The 17,880-nt window shown below is 45.9% G+C and overlaps 1 protein-coding gene across 1 annotated transcript in view; it reads right to left on the bottom strand.

Annotated features, from left to right (window-relative positions):
- Nucleotides 1-17,657, bottom strand: part of Tacc1 (transforming acidic coiled-coil containing protein 1) — a 51,331-nt gene extending 33,674 nt beyond the window's left edge. Inside the window, exon 1 of the mRNA XM_027395328.2 lies at nucleotides 17,253-17,657. Within this exon, the coding sequence (XP_027251129.1) occupies nucleotides 17,253-17,416 (164 nt within the window). The 5' untranslated portion in view covers nucleotides 17,417-17,657. The remainder of the gene's footprint in view (nucleotides 1-17,252) is intronic.
- Between the last annotated feature and the right edge of the window lie 223 nt (nucleotides 17,658-17,880).

Here is a 17,880-nt window from a genome sequence, read left to right as displayed (position 1 = left end):
AACAAATAAGAAAGTAAAAAGGGTGCTGGAGAACATGAAGCAAACCCTTGGCACGTTTAACATGGATGATGAGAACACAGACCTCTAACGTGTGTTTTAAAGGTGACTGCTAATTTTTGATTATTTTTGATTTATTTCTTTTTACTTTATGTGTATTGGTGTTATGACTGCATGTATTTCTGGGTGAGGGTGTTGTGGAGTTACAGACAGCTGTGAGCTGCCAATGTGGGTGCCGGGAATTGAACCCAAGTCCTCTAGAAGGGCAGCCAGTGCTCTTAATAGCTGATCCATCTCTCCAGCCCCTGGAAATGGTAATTTTATGAGTTTGGAATGTTAGGACTCTAGTTCATCCACAGAACATTTATAATTCAATCTCCAGCGTGAAGAATGGAAGAAAAGGAAATGGAAAAGAAAATGAAGTGGTTTCTGTTGTTATTTTAGTCATGTAATGTGAATCTGTGTTGTCTGACATTCTCCAATCTCCACTCCCTGTTATAGAACGCTGGGCCCTAACACTCCAGTCCTCCAGGCTCCTGTGAGCTGGGAAAACCTGTGGTTGAGGCCAGAATGCAGACAAGGAAGGAGTCAGGAGCTGAGAGGCCCTTTTCCCTTTAGCCAGTGACTCCCACACACATCAACTTCTGGAGCTCTTTCCAAAGAAGCTCTGGAGCTTCTTTGTTGCCAAAGCTTTCGCTGTCAATTCCTCATCAAAGAGAAGTTGCCTCACTGTAGCTTTTGCTTTTCCCCTACTCTCTTTCCTCAGCCCACAGCTAAAGGTGTGGCACTGCTACACATGGAAAGGGACCAAAGGGCTTGGTGTGAAAGAGCTGCCCCCACATGCTGCTTTTTACTGTCACCCATGTCCAGATCAGCAGTGTCTGTGTTCTCATCATCCATGTTGGTGAGGAACTGAAAGCTTCAAGAATGTTTGGGTATCACAGGAGCAGGGAATGGAAAAAAATCGGTACAGAGTACCCTCACCCAGCTGAAGAAACCCTGTCAAGGAACACCCTCCTCCCTGGTCATCTCTTGGTCACCTCAAGGCATGTGCCAAGTAAATGAACCTGCCCATTCCTTCACCTAGCCACTGTGGACACCACTTTCAACAGTTCATCTCAGCACCAGTAAAAGATCCTGACAAGGAAGTGAGTATTAATTTTCAATTAACCAGTTTGTGAAGCTGTAAAAATATAAAAAACATTATCAGCTAGCCCATGCCTCTAAACCCAGCAGGCTCCGGATCTCAGAGTTCAAGGCCAGCCTGATCTACAATGTTAGCTCCAGGGCACCCAGGGCTACACAGAAAAACCTGTCTTAAAAATAAATAAATAAATAAATAAATAAATAAATAAATAAATAAATAATAAAATTACCCTCTCTTTGAAAAGGAGTAATTCACAAAGTTTTATTTGCACCTATACCACCATCAGGCAAGGCTCTGCCCTAGGACAGAAACTTCAAGTCTAACAGCACACCCTTGTCAGGGATGAATAAAATATGTTACCCCAGTTTTAGGCCAGTTTTAGCCAGAGAGCCAGCCTTGTTTCTCCTCTGAAAGCTGTTATATAACAGTTGATCTAACTTACAGGCCTTCCACTCACACAGAAACCCAGCATTCCTTGCAAGGAAGGAGTGCAGGAGGCTCCTTCCCCAGAGCCAGTGTGAACTCAGCAGCCTGGAATGGATCAGGAGATAAATTCAAAGCAAGCCCAGAGGGAATCCAGAACCAAGGCTGCTGCCTGTCCTGCCACATTGCTGCTAACAGCACCTTCAAGACAAAGGACAGCGAACCCCTCTGCTTTTCAGTATTAAAAGCTTTTGACACTTACTCAACACGAAGACTATTATGGAAGACTTCTTCACTCCCTCCTTTAAATACTGATAAAAGGAAGGACAGGGCAGAATAGCCAGAACAGCAAGAGTGTATACTAAGAATATTCGGGGTTAAAATACAAGTTTGTGGAAGCCTTTTTGAAATCTTAGAAAAAAGCAAACATCATCACCCACCCCCCAAAAAATGTATTAAGAAAATGTACTGTGTATGTATGTGGGTACATGATTTCTATGTGTGGGAATGTGGAAGTCCGGGAACAACTTTGTGGGATGAACTCTCTCCTTCCACTTTTACATGGGTTCCAGGGACTGGATTTAGTCACCAGGTTTACAAGGCAAACTCCCTTCTCTGATGAACCTGCTTTGGTTTGGGTTTTCATTACACTGGGGATGGGGGGCTGCACACTACGGCCTGCCTGTATAGTCAGGACAATCCAAGGGAGTTGCTTTTCTCCTTCCACGTAGTTCCTATGGTTTGTCAGGCTGGGCAGGAAAAACCATTGGTACTGAGCCACCTCTGCTGACACTTGTTTTTGAAAAAAGGTTTCACTCTGTAGCCCAGGATAGCTTCCAACTTGTGGCAGTTCTCCTGCCTCAGCCTCACAATGCCGGAATTATAGGTATGTGCCACCATTTTGGGCTCACGAAGTGTTTTTGTAATTCAAAGAAATGCTTGAAATTCAACAGAGAACCTACTGTGTTGGTTGCTTTCGTATGCATAACCTCATCAAAGAAAAGATAAGAGGCAGGGGAAGTGCTCAGCATGTCAAGTGCTTGTCACACAACCACAAGGACCTGAGCTCAGATCACCAGATCCAGGTAAAAACCAGGTATAGGGTGGAACTCCTGTAACCCTTGACCTAGGAGGGGGAAGGGAGAGACCTGGTGGATCCCTGAAGGTCACTGGCCTGACAGCCGACCTGAATCAATGAGGTCAAGTTCAGTCAGAGGCCTTATCAGCAGATAAGGTGAAAAGTGACCCTGAAGAGACAGCCAAGTCAGCCTCCAGCCTCCACTGGCCACTGCACACGCCCACAAGAACAAGCACACACTGAGCAAACACATATACAAATGAAAAAGGTAAGCACAGGCAGTTGGAACATGGCACACATATACTCCGGCACTACAGGTCTGGCACGATCACAAATGCACTTGAGCTCAGATCTGAGCTTTGCAGTAAAATGCTGCCCGTGGGCTCCTCTCAGATCTGAAGATCCACAAATCTGCTACTTCCTCCCCTTTGGCTACAGACAGATGATGCTTTTCTTCAGTTTCTAAATATCTAATGTTACCCTAAGAAAACGAGCCTCCCATACCTCAGGCATACACACCAGCTCTGACTGACCTTAACATCTCCTGTCCAGTGTCAACAGGATGGGGTCTGGCCACCACAGCAACCAAACACAGCCTTGATTAGAAATCAAAACCAGGCAGAGGCAGGTGGATCTCTGTGAGTTCAAGGCCAGTCTGGGAAATATAGTAAATTCCAGGCCAGCCGAAGCTATATAGTGAAACCCTGTCTACAAACAAGCACATCTACCTGGTAACACGAAAGTAAAACAATGCAGCCACTCTGAAAACTGGTCTGGCAGTTCTTCAAAATTTAGCTGTATCTATGAATAGAAAAAGTAACACTATTCATAACAGCCCCCACATGGAAATAACCTAAATTTCAAATAGCTGATGAATGGGTAAATAAAGTACGGTCTATGACACAATGGAGCATACTCAGCAATAAAAGGGAGTGACAACCATTGAACTTTGAAAGCAATATGGTAGGGGCTAGAGGGAGCACTCAATGGTTAGGAGCACTCTTAACCATTGAGATCTTATAGAAGACTCATCTATAACTCCAGTTCCAGGGGATCTGACACCCTCTACTGCCCTCCAAGGGCATAAGGCACGCACATCGTACAGGTATGTTTACGTAGACCAAAACTCATAACACATAAAATAAAAATTAAGCCAGGCAAGGTGGCACACAACTTTAACCCCAAAACTAGGGAGGCAGAGTCAGGCAGATCTCTTCTGAGTTTGAGGCCAGCCTGGTCTACAGAGCAAGTTCCAGGACAACCAGAGCTACACACAGAAACCCTGTCTGGAAAACAAAAAAACAAACAAATCTAAAATAACAGACTGTCACAAAAGACCACAGGATGTATAATTCCAGGTACATGAAATGTCCAGAATAAACTAACCCATTAAAAGAAAATGAGATCATTATTTGCCTAGAACCACAAGGGGAGGGGAGAGAAATGGAATATGACTATAAATAGGTATAATCAATACAGAATGGATTTCTTCCAGAGGTGGAAAAAACCATCCTAAAAATCAGGTTGGAGTGATAGTTACAAGGATCATTTAGCAGTCGTAGTAGCATACACCTGTAATCCCACCCACTTAAGAAGCTAGGGTATAAAAGAGCCGTCCCAAGCTACATAAAGAGACCCCATCTCAAAGTCAAAAACTTAAGGGTTGGGACTATAGCTAGCAGTAGAATAATGGCCTAGCATATACAAGGTTCTGGGTTTAAATCCCCAGGGATTAAAAAAAGATCACGGATGCTGGAGAGATGGCTCAGTGATTAAGAGATTTCTCTCCCAGAGGATCCATGGCAGCTCACAAGCACCTGAAACTCCAGTTCCAGGGAATCCAATGCTCTCTCTGGCCTCTGCAGACACCAGACATGAAAGTGGTACACAGACTTACATGCAGGCAAAACTCCCATACACATAAAGTAAAAATAAATAATTTTTTTTTGCCAGGTAGTGGCACACTTATTTAGTGGCAGAGGCAGGCAGATCTCTGAGTTCAGGCCAGTTTAAATATCGAGTTCCAGGCCAGCCAAGGCTACACGGTGAGATCCTATCTCAAAAACAACAAAACAAGCATACAAACAAAAAACCCTAATAAAATAAAAAAGAAACATTTTTAGAGACCATGTAATTGCACACACCTTTTTTTTAAAAAAAAAAATGCCTGTACACTTGTGCACATGTTCAGGTATGTATATCTGCAGAGGCTGGAGGGCAGCCTTGAGTGTCATCCTCAGGAATGCCAACTATTTCCTTGAGACAGACCCTCCCATTGGCCTGGAGCTCACTTTGAGACAGACCTTCCCATTGGTCTGGAGTGCAAATCACTAACTCCTCCCTGAGTGCATGCCACTGTGCTCAGTGTAGTTTGTGGATGGAACTCTGATGTGTAGTTTGTGGATGGAACTCTGATGTCCATGTTTGCAAGACAAGTGTTTTGCTCACACAGCCATACTCCGAGGGCCATCAAAGACACTCAACAAGGAAAGGGTGAGGACTGCATCGCAGATTCGAGTTTCAGAAAATGTTCTAAGCAATCTCTCTCATGGGGATCCACACTTGAGGTGGCAGATCGCACTGCCACTTTTGGACTGCAAGTCTTTCTTGAGGAAGCCCACATGTGCTAGTTAAGTTCTATTTACAGAAGTGAAAATGACATCACTCCTTCCTTCTACGACAGGAATAACCACGCTCAGGAAACAGCCAGAAACATGGCAGCTGCCCACTCCAGAGGCATTATGTCTTCATTTTTTTCTTTTTCTTTATGGGAGGTGGAGGGGGGGTAGGCTTCATTTTGCTTTCTGGGGACTATATAGAATAATATATATATTATACAGCCTATACTGGCCTCAAACTCAAAATCCTCCCGCCTCTACTTTGCCTGATTTGGATAGTGTTTTTAATTATATTTTTAAAAGCTGAGTTGGAGTTTAATAAAGACATGTCAGTATACATTTAAGCACAAGGGTTAAGAGAAAGGGTGATGCAGAATTAAGATGCACTCTTTGGGGCCTGGGCATGGTTTCCCTGTGTGCTGAAGTTTATTAAATGATAAACACAGACTGCAAGCATGAAGGCTAAGACATGCAAAGAGGGGCACTGGAGAAAGTCACTTTCCTTCTGAAGTCTAACTTCACTTCTTCCACACCCTCTGCCTTTGGTACTAAAAAATCTCTTGAGAAGCCAAGCAAAGTAAGTGGCTCACGTGTATAAACCCAACACTCGGTTGGAGGCTGAGAAAGGAGGGTTCCATGATTTTAAGCCGGCCTGGGTTATAGTGTAAGACTCTTTCTTTAAGAAAAAGAAACTCTGAGAAGCTGTGTTTGCTTGCTGTTGTTGAAATAAAACACTGTGACCAAAAGCAACCGGGGTGTAAAGGGATTACTTAAACCTACAGTTCACAGTTCACTGTGGAAGGTGGTTGAAGCAGAACACAGGACAGGAACTGAAGCAGCAGAGACCAAGGGGGGCGGGGAGGACTTGGCTTTCAGGTTTGCTCATCAGTGCTTGCTCAGCCTGCTTTTCTTATACTAAAGCAGAACCACCTGTCCAGGGATGGCACCACCCACAGTCAGCTGGGTCCTTCCCCATCAACCATCAATCAAGTAAATGCCTAGCTACAGGCTAGTCTGATGGATGGGGCATTCCCAACTGGTGTCCCCACTTCCTAGATAACTGGCTTATGTCAAGCAGACAAACTTAACCAACACAGAAGCCAACGCTGAGAGGTCTGGGAAATGAGCCAACTAGTTTCTCCTAAGACTGCCCTCCACAGGGGCCTTCTCACTCCCTGCACTCCCTTATCCCACCCATCGAAGAACCCAGGGCTCCCACAGAGCTATGTTCAGTGCCCACCGCACAGCCAGGCTATCGTTTGCATCCGGAAAAAAAAAAAAAAAAAAAAGAAAAAAGAAAAAAGAAAAAAGAAAAAGGTGTATTTACACAGTAAGCGGCAAGGCTGCACACAGACAGCTATTTCAGAACTAACATTTGAACATCACTTGAAGCCCTTTCCTCTGGAGGCCCCACAGGGACCCCACTCTGCACTGGCCTTGCATCCTGCCCCCCACCCCCTGTACAGAAATCAAGGGTGTCGGGAGGAAAACTGGCTCTAGCAGGCAGCACCCCTTTCTGCTCAAGTAGTCTAACCGGGGAGAATGGTAATGAGGCACACATTAGCATTTTTGACAACTGTCCAATACTTGAGAGAGGGGGATTTTACCTCTAACTCCATGTCTGAGTTTCTGGTGCCTCGGATTTCCCTAAGTTCCAATCAATTGACATTTCCTCTTCTAAGATAACTATGACTTTTGTCAAAATAAAAAAACCAACAAAAAATATCACAAAAGCCAAGGCCATGGGCCTGAAAATGGAGAATGAGAAACAATACACTGTCCAGGGACTAAATGACCATGAAGGTCTTTTCCAGGGAGTGGACTCTACAATTCAGACTCCTCTGACAACCCTTGGGCCCCAGGCCACCTTGAAGCAAAATCAAGGCAGAATGTCTCCTTAGGGCCACCATACCAGTAGTATTTCTAAGGTGGAACACCAACACTAACTCGCCCACCCAGAGAACAAGCAAACTGTTCTAACCCTTCCGCCTCACCTCTCAAACTCAAAAATATTTATTACCAAGGAGCTAAAGGAGGGTAAGTTTAGCTATTTTGAGTTTTGTTTTTGTGTGGAGACAGGGCACCAGCTACCATGCCATTCTTCTGAGGTTAACTTTAAAATTCTAACAGAGGTGGCATGGTGGCACCTGCCTAGAACCCCAGCACTTGGGAGGCTCAGGTAGGATGATCCCAAGTTTGAGAACAACCTGGGCAACACAGAAAGACCCTGTTCTCAAAATCCAAGCACACACCAGTGTGCAAGCACAACCTAAAGCTTTACATGAAAAAAAAAAAAAAAAAAAAAAAAAGGTAAATCCATTTGAAAACAGACGAAATTGGTGCCAAGGTCAAAGAAAGCATTTCAAGTTTCCAATATTTTATGCTATTTCATTGAAAAAGAGACCCAAGAGAATAGGGGTGGGAGTAGAATTCAGTGGAAGATCACTTAGGATGCATTAAGTTCCTGGGTTCCACCCCATGCACAATCCACTCAAACCGGGAAACCCAAACTCTACCCTCTTTAGGCCATACTCCAAGGAACTGAAGAAGAGGGCTAACCAGGAAGTGTCTACCAGCAAGCCAAAGCCTTCTCCAGAGAAGCCAAGACCAACAATTGACTAAGTCTTGTCCTCTCAACAATGTGGTGCCCATCAGTCCTGGAGCCATCTGGATCTATCTGAGGCCACATTTCATGTGGAACAGAAATCCTCTGCCACAGTCACAAGTCAGAAAACCCTTGGTACAGGGCAGCACTACCCCGGCAGAAAGAGCCAAGGCAGGAAGACACGTGCTAACAGATGGGTTTGTGATGCAGAGACCTGAAATTATGGAACTTTAATCCGTTGCTGCCAAACAGCCATAATATGCAATCTCTTCAGAAATAATTATTGCAGAATTCAAAATACCAACTGCTTCTCTCATAAAGCAGAAACCACCCACACAGCTGGGAAATCGAGGCTCATGACAGAAAGAGAAAGGAATGCTAAGCAAGAGGAGCCCCCAGACAGTGAGCAAGTGAGTGCATGAGACACCCCCACAGCAACAGGGTCATCCTGTACCCACAACACTGCACAAGAGACCTTAAGGGAAAGAAGCTGGGAGAAGTTTGTGGATCTGGATGCCACACCCTTTGGCAATGGAAGAAGTTTGTGATGACCAGGCCAGCATGGTCTTCACCTCCTATGAGCCTTCACCTCCTGGCAGTCACACCACTGGGCAAACCTGTGTCACCAAAAGGGTTCTGTGGAAGTATCAGTGTGACTGTTGAGGCTTCTAGCTTGCTGGTGGCCCAGTTAGCCTGGGGAGGTGAAGGCAGCTGTCATTCTGTAAGGACACTAAAACAACACTGTGCAGGGCTCTAAGAGCACCTGAGCCTCATCCCATCAGCCAGCAATAACTGGTGACAAAATGAGTGTGTCAGATTAAAAGACCCTTAGCCTTGAGGTTAAGTCTCCCAAGGGCCTTGCTTTCACAAGTGACCTGAGCCAACTGCCCAGCTAAGCTGCCCCACTTTCAAAAACCGTCTCTACCTAAGTTCTAAAATAATATGCTGTGAAACAATAGGCTGCCACCAGCAATACAGGACTCCTATGGGGACTGGGGGCATGGCTCAGAGAAAAGCACTTGTTTCTCTCAGGTGAGACCTTGGTGCAATCCCAAACACTACTGACAAAGCAAAAATATAACCCTTCTCTCTTTACCTAAAAACAGGTGCTGAGTTCCAGAAGGCTGCATCTCCACACAGCCCCCTTTCCTCACCCAACAAGACTCAGGGAGAGAAGAAACCAATTCCTTCCTACATTTTCCTCCTTCAAGAGCTGACACTGTTTTTATTTTGATTGACTGATTGACTGACTGACTGACTGACTGACTGATTGATTGAAAGGTCTCTCTATATAGCCTGGCTGTTCTAGAACTCTCTATGTAGACCAGGCTGACCTTGAACTCAGAGATCCGCCTGCCTCTGCTTCCTGGAGTGCTGGGATTAAAGGAATGTGCCACCACATGGGAACTGAAACTAATTCTCAAGAAAATAAAATATTCTAGTGCAACTGTACCTCTTACCTAAAGATGACTTCTGCTTGTGTTGGTTTGTATTTAAACTGTACGTCAAATACATGCATATGCATTTGTGCGTGCAGGCATGCCAAGTTCACAGTGACTTTTTAGCTGTCACTTAGGAAGGTGCTTTCCCCCAGTATACACCCTGTTCTGGCAACATTTTAAGGGCTTTCACTTCCTCTTAGCCTTCTCAAACACTGAACGGAGATTCACAAATTCCCTGGAGAGGAAAGGCTGTGAAATACATTTCCTGGATCTCTCTGGATCTGCAATCCCTCCTCCTGCCCTGTTGGAATGGAGACTGAACTCAGGGTTTAGTGCTGTGTAGGTCAGGATGGTCTCAAATCTGTACTGACCCTCCTGTCCCAGCCTCCCAAGAGTTAGTGGATTTTACGTGTACGTGTGTGTGTGTGTGTGTGTGTGTGTGTGTGTGTGTGTGTGTGTGTGTGTGTGTGTGGTGGATGGGGCATGTCAGATGGTTCTCTCCTTCTGCCAGGTGGGTTCCAGGGATCAGTCAAGCCATGAGGCTTAATAGCAAGTACCTCGTCCTCTAAGGCCCAGAAGCTGAAGTGGGTTGAAGAGATGGCTCAGAGATTAAGAGCACTGGCTGCTCTTCCAGAGTTCAATTCCCAGCAACCACATGGTGGCTCACAGTCATCCATAATGAGACCTGGTGCATCTTCTGGTGTGCAAGCATACATGCAGGCAGAATACTGTATACGTATTAAATAAATCTTGGGGCTGGAGAAATAGCTCAGTGGCTAAGAACACTAGCTAGCTGGCCTGCAGGGATACATGCAGACAGAATACCGCTCACATAATAAATCTTTAAAGAGAAATAAATAAAGCTGAAGTGCACTACTGGCAGTCAAGGCTCTGGTCCTAGTGTCTTACAAACAGAAATCCTATCCTGTCTCAGCATCTCTGCTATAATAGAAACACTACAAACAAAATCTACTTGCGTCTAAAGCACTCAATAAACAAATGCAGCTGAAACAGAAAGTTGGTGGTGAGGTGAGCATCCCATAGTGGGAACTGGGAAGCACACACTATTCCTTTCCCAGTGGTGCTACAGAAAAGAGGCTCCTGGCCCAGTTACTGTGGTGCACACCTTCAACTGCAGCACAGTGGAGGCTAAGGCAGAAAGACAAGGAGCTAGAGGCCACCCTGGGCTCCATGGTGACTCAGCATCAAAAGCAAAAGGAATGAAGAAGGAGAAGGTAGGGGCTAAGGATGCAGTCCAGTAGGAGAGCTGGCAGGGGTATCTACCTACCTCCCCAGCAGCAGTCAGGCACACTTGCCCTTGTGAAGCAGCAGGAACCCATGTTACCAGCAATCCCTTATGAATCTGCCAGCAAGAGCAAGCTCTAAGAATGTTCAGGACTAGGCTGGTGCTTACAAAGTAGAGGCTGAGAACTTGAGCTCAAGGGCAGCAAGGCCTTCCTACAGCCAACAGTACAGTCACAGGCATAATTAGCAATCTTGGTTATCAAAGCTCCAGGAAGATGGCTCTTCAATGCATAAACTATGGACTCCCAACACAACTGTGGATTTGGAGATTATGAAAAAACAGTTACACTCCAAGGTTGCCTATAGATAAGACTACTGCTTCGGAGAGATTACAATGGCTTTCCTGGCTTTTCTTTTTTCTTCTGTCTTTTGAGACAGGGTCTCACTATATAGCTCTGGCTGTTCTGAAACTCACTCTGTAGACCAGGCTGGCTTCAAAACTCAAGAGATCCTCCACCTCTGCTTCAGCAGTGCTGGAATTAAAGGTATGCACTGCTTCCTGGTTGGTTTGGGGTTTTCTTTGAGAAAGGGTTTCATATAACCCAGTCTGGTCTTGAACTTACTGTGTAGTTAAAGTGACCTTGAACTCCTGACTGTCCTGCCTCCACCTCCTAAGTACTGGGACTGTTGGCTCACCACCATGCCCGAAATAAACTTAATGTCCATCACCCCTGCTCTTTCAGCAATCTCTCACTATAGGTGCCTTTAAACCATACCCATTGTTCCAGTGGGACATTTATGACTAACCCTCAGCCCCCATTGGTAGAAAATGCCTCTGCTACCAGAAATTATCAGAGTAAATGAACTAGTTTTAGTTTATGCCATGGTGATAAGCAGGGGATGCAACTTGGAAATACTTAAGAAAGCCTTGTAGCCGGGCATGGTAGTGGACACCTTTAGTACTTGGGAGGCAGAGGCAGGCAGATCACTATGAGTTCAAGGCCAGTCCGTTCTACACAGTGAGTTTCAGGACAGCCAGAGCTACACAAAGAGACCCTGTCTTGAAAAAACAAAAACAAACAAAAAAGGCCTTGACTTTGCTACATCTAAAAAGAATAAGTGATTTGAAAGTTACTAAAATCTTCACTTTGTGCAGGCACAGATGGTTCCTCTGCCCCAGTGTTCTTTATTAAACACTGTTCTAAGTTCTGAGAAAACAGCTTTGTTAACACAAAACAGGGTCTTGTGTGGAGTGCCATCCAGAGTGGAAGTACTTCCTCCATACTTTGCTACATTGTAACAAATAAACCGACATTCCCCATGCCTTTGGAAAAAAAAAATAGAAATGCAGCATGCTGCTAAGGCCTTCAAGTGTTAGACATCTTAGGCTAGAATCATATAAAAAAGTAAATTAAGCTGTAAAAGAGCCAATCATACCAAAAAATAAAAGCATTAACCTGGGGCATGGTAGACAGGGCCACATATGTCAAACTGTTCTCTTGTTGTGGGCAGAGGTAATATTTAGTGATTCTAATTACAAGATCATTATTTCTAGGAAATTAGTTAAGAATCCGTGAAAGTTTGGCTCTTGGCTGTCTGGCATCCATGGAGAAATATTCAACTTCAAAGAATCCTAGACAAAACCATGGTTGTAGATTTGAATGGATTTCCTTGGAGTATGGTACACTAATAAAAGATATTTGCATAGTATTTGTTTATTTTATAAATATGCTCAAAGCTTTGGGGCTCAGATTTAGGCAAGATCTGGCTTGGTGTTTCTGATCTCTAGGTGTCAATGAATAATTTTGTATTACTCGATTAATCACTCAGAGGCAGAGGCAGGAGGATTTCCTGGCCCTAAATCTCAAAAAATCACATATGAAATACTCATACATAGCACCCAACATCACATCTTTAGGGGGTTCTACATTAATTAACATTCTCTTTTTCAAAGAAAGGTGACAATCTGTACACCAAGTTTCTGAAGTGTTGGTGATGACACAGAGATGCTGTGAATTTAAGTAGTTAAGAATCCGTGATGTTCTGTCCTCAAAAGAGAACTGGGAGGGTTTTGCAAAGATACAAACACACATAACTCCGGCTCCAAGAACTGGCATCCATGGGCCACCATAAGTCTGCTCAAGCCCACACACATCCATATGATCCATAATGTGGGTGATCTGTTCTTCAAAGTCTATGTTGGTACTTGTATTAGATGATTCCAAAAACACACAGAATGCTTTATTTTCATATATATATATATATATATATATATATATATAATATATATATGTTGTATACACACTCTGAATCCTTTAATGACAAGTTATTTAAAATTCAAGAGGCGGAAGGACCTCTGTGAGTTTGAGGGAGATTAGCAAGTTAAGGATAATATAGTGAGACCCTGTCTCAAAAAAAAATCAAGCAACTTCTCTTTGCAAATACAGAACAACCTGTAGAAATTTTACCATAAAGAAGCCTTTCCTGACCACATGAAAAGGTATGAAGTCGGTAAGACTGTTCACTTGTTATTTTCCCTTTATTCTTCATGCCATCAGCCAGTCACTTCTTGAAACTGGCAGAAGTATAATTACCAACCCTTTCCAGTCCCACAGAGTATGCTCAACTGCTACCAATGTATAAAACTAACCACCTAGAAAACCAGAGCATATTTGGAGACAGCCCCACCCAGTTTGTATTTTTTTCAGCCACTTAATTTTTTAGGGGAATTTATTTGTTTGTTTTTGGTGTTTGGCTGTCCTGGAACTCAGACATGGAGTTAGAGGTAAAATCCCCCTCTCTCAAGTATTGGACAGTTGTCAAAAATGCTAATGTGTGCCTCATTACCATTCTCCCCGGTTAGACTACTTGAGCAGAAAGGGGTGCTGCCTGCTAGAGCCAGTTTTCCTCCCGACACCCTTGATTTCTGTACAGGGGGTGGGGGGCAGGATGCAAGGCCAGTGCAGAGTGGGGTCCCTGTGGGGCCTCCAGAGGAAAGGGCTTCAAGTGATGTTCAAATGTTAGTTCTGAAATAGCTGTCTGTGTGCAGCCTTGCCGCTTACTGTGTAAATACACCTTTTTCTTTTTTCTTTTTTCTTTTTTCTTTTTTTTTTTTTTTTTTTTCCGGATGCAAACGATAGCCTGGCTGTGCGGTGGGCACTGAACATAGCTCTGTGGGAGCCCTGGGTTCTTCGATGGGTGGGATAAGGGAGTGCAGGGAGTGAGAAGGCCCCTGTGGAGGGCAGTCTTAGGAGAAACTAGTTGGCTCATTTCCCAGACCTCTCAGCGTTGGCTTCTGTGTTGGTTAAGTTTGTCTGCTTGACATAAGCCAGTTATCTAGGAAGTGGGGACACCAGTTGGGAATGCCCCATCCATCAGACTAGCCTGTAGCTAGGCATTTACTTGATTGATGGTTGATGGGGAAGGACCCAGCTGACTGTGGGTGGTGCCATCCCTGGACAGGTGGTTCTGCTTTAGTATAAGAAAAGCAGGCTGAGCAAGCACTGATGAGCAAACCTGAAAGCCAAGTCCTCCCCGCCCCCCTTGGTCTCTGCTGCTTCAGTTCCTGTCCTGTGCAAAAAAGGGGGTGGTGATATACCAGAAATCTAACTCCTCTACAAAGTCCAATAACTTAACTTTCTCAGGCAACCTGTCAGGTGGAAGCACTAAAACATCAACTAAATAAAGCAAGAAGTCATAACTATTCCTCAGAAAAGTCTTATCTAAATCCCAGGTCATAAACATGGAACCCTCCATTCTCAGCCACCATACCGAGTATGGGAATACACATGTGAGCCTCTCCCCACAATAATGATAAGTATTTTTTAAAGCAGCTTAACTGCCTGGGTGTGCTGACACACACTTAGGCAGAGGCGGAAGGACCTCTGTGAGTTTGAGGCCATCTTTCAGCCACACACAGAATCCCTACAACAATGATAAAATGATCTTCTTCTGTTCACCCCAAACTTAATGTGCTTAAGGTTACTTCATGCTTATTTCCAATATTTTAATTTATAATTAAAAACATATAAAGTGTGACACATCAAGACCTGGAATGCAATAAAATTCAAGTGCACTGTCTCCAAGCAAAATGGATCTCCCATAAAGAAGCCTTTTGAAATGGAGCTTGGTCTACACAGTGGAAGTCGGTCCAGGTTAGCTTGTTATTTGATATACAGCTGAGGTCCTATTCTTTATTGTGCCAGTCACTCCTCTGGAAACTGGCAGAAGTATGGAGGTGTAGTGAGGTTACCAACCACTTCCTCCAGTCCCACTGGAGAGAGTATTGAATTGAACTCAGAGTGGACCCTAGGCATGGGATGGCAACATGTGAGAGGCCAGGGAAAACTTTTCAGGTAAATACCCAAGTGCATAAATCTCAAACTACAGGATTTTAGGTAGTCCCACTTAAGCAGGGGAAATATTAAGTTTGTGCTGACAAGCAGCAGAAGTCCTAGAACTCACCATAAGTAGGAGTTTATTCCAGGAGCACTTTACTTCCGAACTTTGTAGACCAGGCTAAATTTAGAGATCTGTCTTGCCTCCCAGTGCTGGGATTAAAGTGTACACCACCACTCCTGGCTCAATGTCCCTGGAGGGTCAAAAGAAGGGGGGTGGGGAAAGTAAACTTGTTCGAGGCCAGTGAGCCCATGAATACCAGCAATAAATATCAGTAGGTAGATTCTCGGTGTAAATACAGGTATTTACAAAAGGAGAGGGGCCTAACTGACAAAGTAAACCTCTGAAGTGTTTGGGCCACTGTGTGTGTGTGTGTGTGTGTGTGTGTGTGTGTGTGTGTGTGTGTGTGTCAGAGAGAGAGAGAAGATCCTCCTCAAAAGTTCTTTCCCAGGGAGGGTTTCTTCACCAGTTCACTGGCTATTGAGATGGCTCAGCCCTACGTTCCCAGCTTTCTGTCTCACCCAGAAAACCTGTGAGGTGACAAGATCCTAGATCACTAACCATCCACTAATTAAAACTGACTTAAGAATTTTTGTAGCCTGGTCTACAGAGAGTGTTTTGGAATAGCTAGGACTGAAAGTATCACTTGGCTTTTGCTCATTGAAACGATCTTCATCGAGACTGCTAAAGACCTTACTCTGAAATACCCTGGAGAACTTTGCTGATCGAGTTTCTGTGGCTTGCTCTATTCATTTACCAAAGACTGGTAGAACCTCATGAGAAGGCCCACAAAATAGATCTTTCAAGCTTCTAGCCCTCCCTCCCGACCTGCTCCTACACACAGCATGGAGAGCTCAGTAAAAACAAACTGCAAAAAAGGGGGTGGTGATAACTCCTCTACAAAGTCCAATAACTCAACTTTCTCAGGCAACCTGTGAGGAAGGAAGCAGGCTAGCCGCCACTAGGCAGTCATGTCACTGGGCTGAGGTCAGCACCTCCTAGACTGGAGAGAGTATTGAATTGAACGAGTGGAATCCTCATGGCTGTCTGCCAGAAAGAAGTGCTCCTGTGAGCCAGAATGTGTGATTCTCCACACTCCTGTATTCACTTGGCCTGCCTCGCCTTGCTGCAGCTCCTATTACAACTGGGCACTTGGTGGGCCTGCTCCCTCCACACCAGAAGGAAGGTTCTTCTCCCAAAAAAGCACACAAAGCTTGGTTTCCTCAATCCTCCCCTTAGGAGTCTGTTCCAGTTACCTTCTCTACCATGGTCCCTAAACTAACTTCCAGAATTTACTAACCAGGCTCATAGAGGCCATGTGTATCCTCAGATTTTCTTGGTTAGACCAAGGGCTCCAACATAACCCAACAGATATTGCTTTGAAGCAATTTGAAACTGCTTAAGATTCCTAACTCAAAATCAACTCTTACCTATAATTTTGTGTCTAGCCACACCCTGTGTGTAGAAAAGCAACTAGTTACTGTGGAATCTGTGCAGGCAGATCTAAACATAACCCAACCAACCAGTCTCTGCAGCACAACTTTGGCCGGGATGAGGAGGAAGAAACCACACAATCTCTTCAGAGGGAAAAAAAAAAAGGCACAAGGGCCATTCCAGGCAGCCCATTCCTCCAATTAAAAAAGTACACACACACACCAAGCAAACAGCCAATTGGCAAATAGCTTTCAGAGGGAAAAAGGCAAGACAAAATTTCCCAGCAAGAGCTTTAAGAATCTCTTCCGGAGCTACACTTTTTCACAAAGAGGAGACTCCTTGAGATGATTGGAGTTTCAGCTCAGGCTTTCACCAGCAAGATCCGAAGAGGCAAACTGACCCCTTTACAAAAGAATCCTGGGATGCCAGCGATGCCCAGCATCAAATCTCTGTCCTCTGGGCTTCTCAAGCATCACTTATTTTTGTCACTTGCCTTTCACACACGGTTTTCAATTCAATTCCCTAACACCAGAAATACTGCCCCAGCCATGCTTTAGAGACGCCGTCACCTGCCTGACTCACACGTGTGACAGCTATGTAGGGGCCTGTCATCACGCGATCCTTTTTTACCATGGCTGCATTTTAGGACACTGCGGGAAGGAGGGTGGGCTGGAGGAAAGAAACAGGGGAAAAGCTACAAAAGCACAATTCAGACAGAACATCCCGAACTTTCGGGTGCACAGCGGGGACCCGGCAGGGGGCAAGACGCAGCAGAGCCGGGAACACGGTGGTGGCGCGCACACAGCATGACCGCGGAAGGAGGATGGCGCGCGCCTGCATCTCGGCTGGGATGCGGTGTACTTGCCTGAAACTCAGGGATTTGGTCTCGGCTTGCGAGTCCTCCTCCTCCTCGGGGTCGCCCTCGGGACCTCCGGCTTCTTCCTCTCCCGCGCCCACGCCGCGGACCGCGGACCACGTCCACTTGGCCCACTGCACGGGCGACAGGATCTGCCAGGGGCTGAACGCCATGAGCGCGACTGCCGCCCCTGCGGTGGGAAAGGCGGCCTCCTTCCTTCAAAATGGAGGGGCCGTGACAGGCGCCGGCAGCGTCGCCGGCGATCCGCGGATGTGGCTCAACGAGCGCCGTCGGGCCGGGCGCAGCGCTTCCTCCCACGGCCCGCAGCGCCGCTCGCCCCCGCTCCTCGGGGCCGCCGCGCCACAAGCTCGCCCCCGCGCGCCCCCGCCTGCCGGTCCTCTCCCTCTCCGCGCGCCTTGGCTCGGCTCTGGAGTCTGCTCCCGCCTAGAGCAGCCTCGGCCGCCGCGGAGCCGCGCCCCTGGAGCCGCCCCCTCGGACCGAACTACTGGAGCGGCGCGCGGGGGCCATCGCTTGGAACGCGCTCCCCCCGCCGAGCTGGTCGCGCCCGGCCTCGCTTGGGCAGGGGCTGCGCGACCGCGCTCGCCCTCCCCGCGGGGACCCGCGCCTGCAGCTCGCT

This window comes from Cricetulus griseus (assembly GCF_003668045.3).
Source record: "Cricetulus griseus strain 17A/GY chromosome 1 unlocalized genomic scaffold, alternate assembly CriGri-PICRH-1.0 chr1_1, whole genome shotgun sequence".
NCBI classification, from domain to species: Eukaryota; Metazoa; Chordata; class Mammalia; order Rodentia; family Cricetidae; genus Cricetulus; species Cricetulus griseus.
Note: the sequence above shows the minus strand (reverse complement) of the source record. Positions and strands in the feature narration are given on the sequence as shown.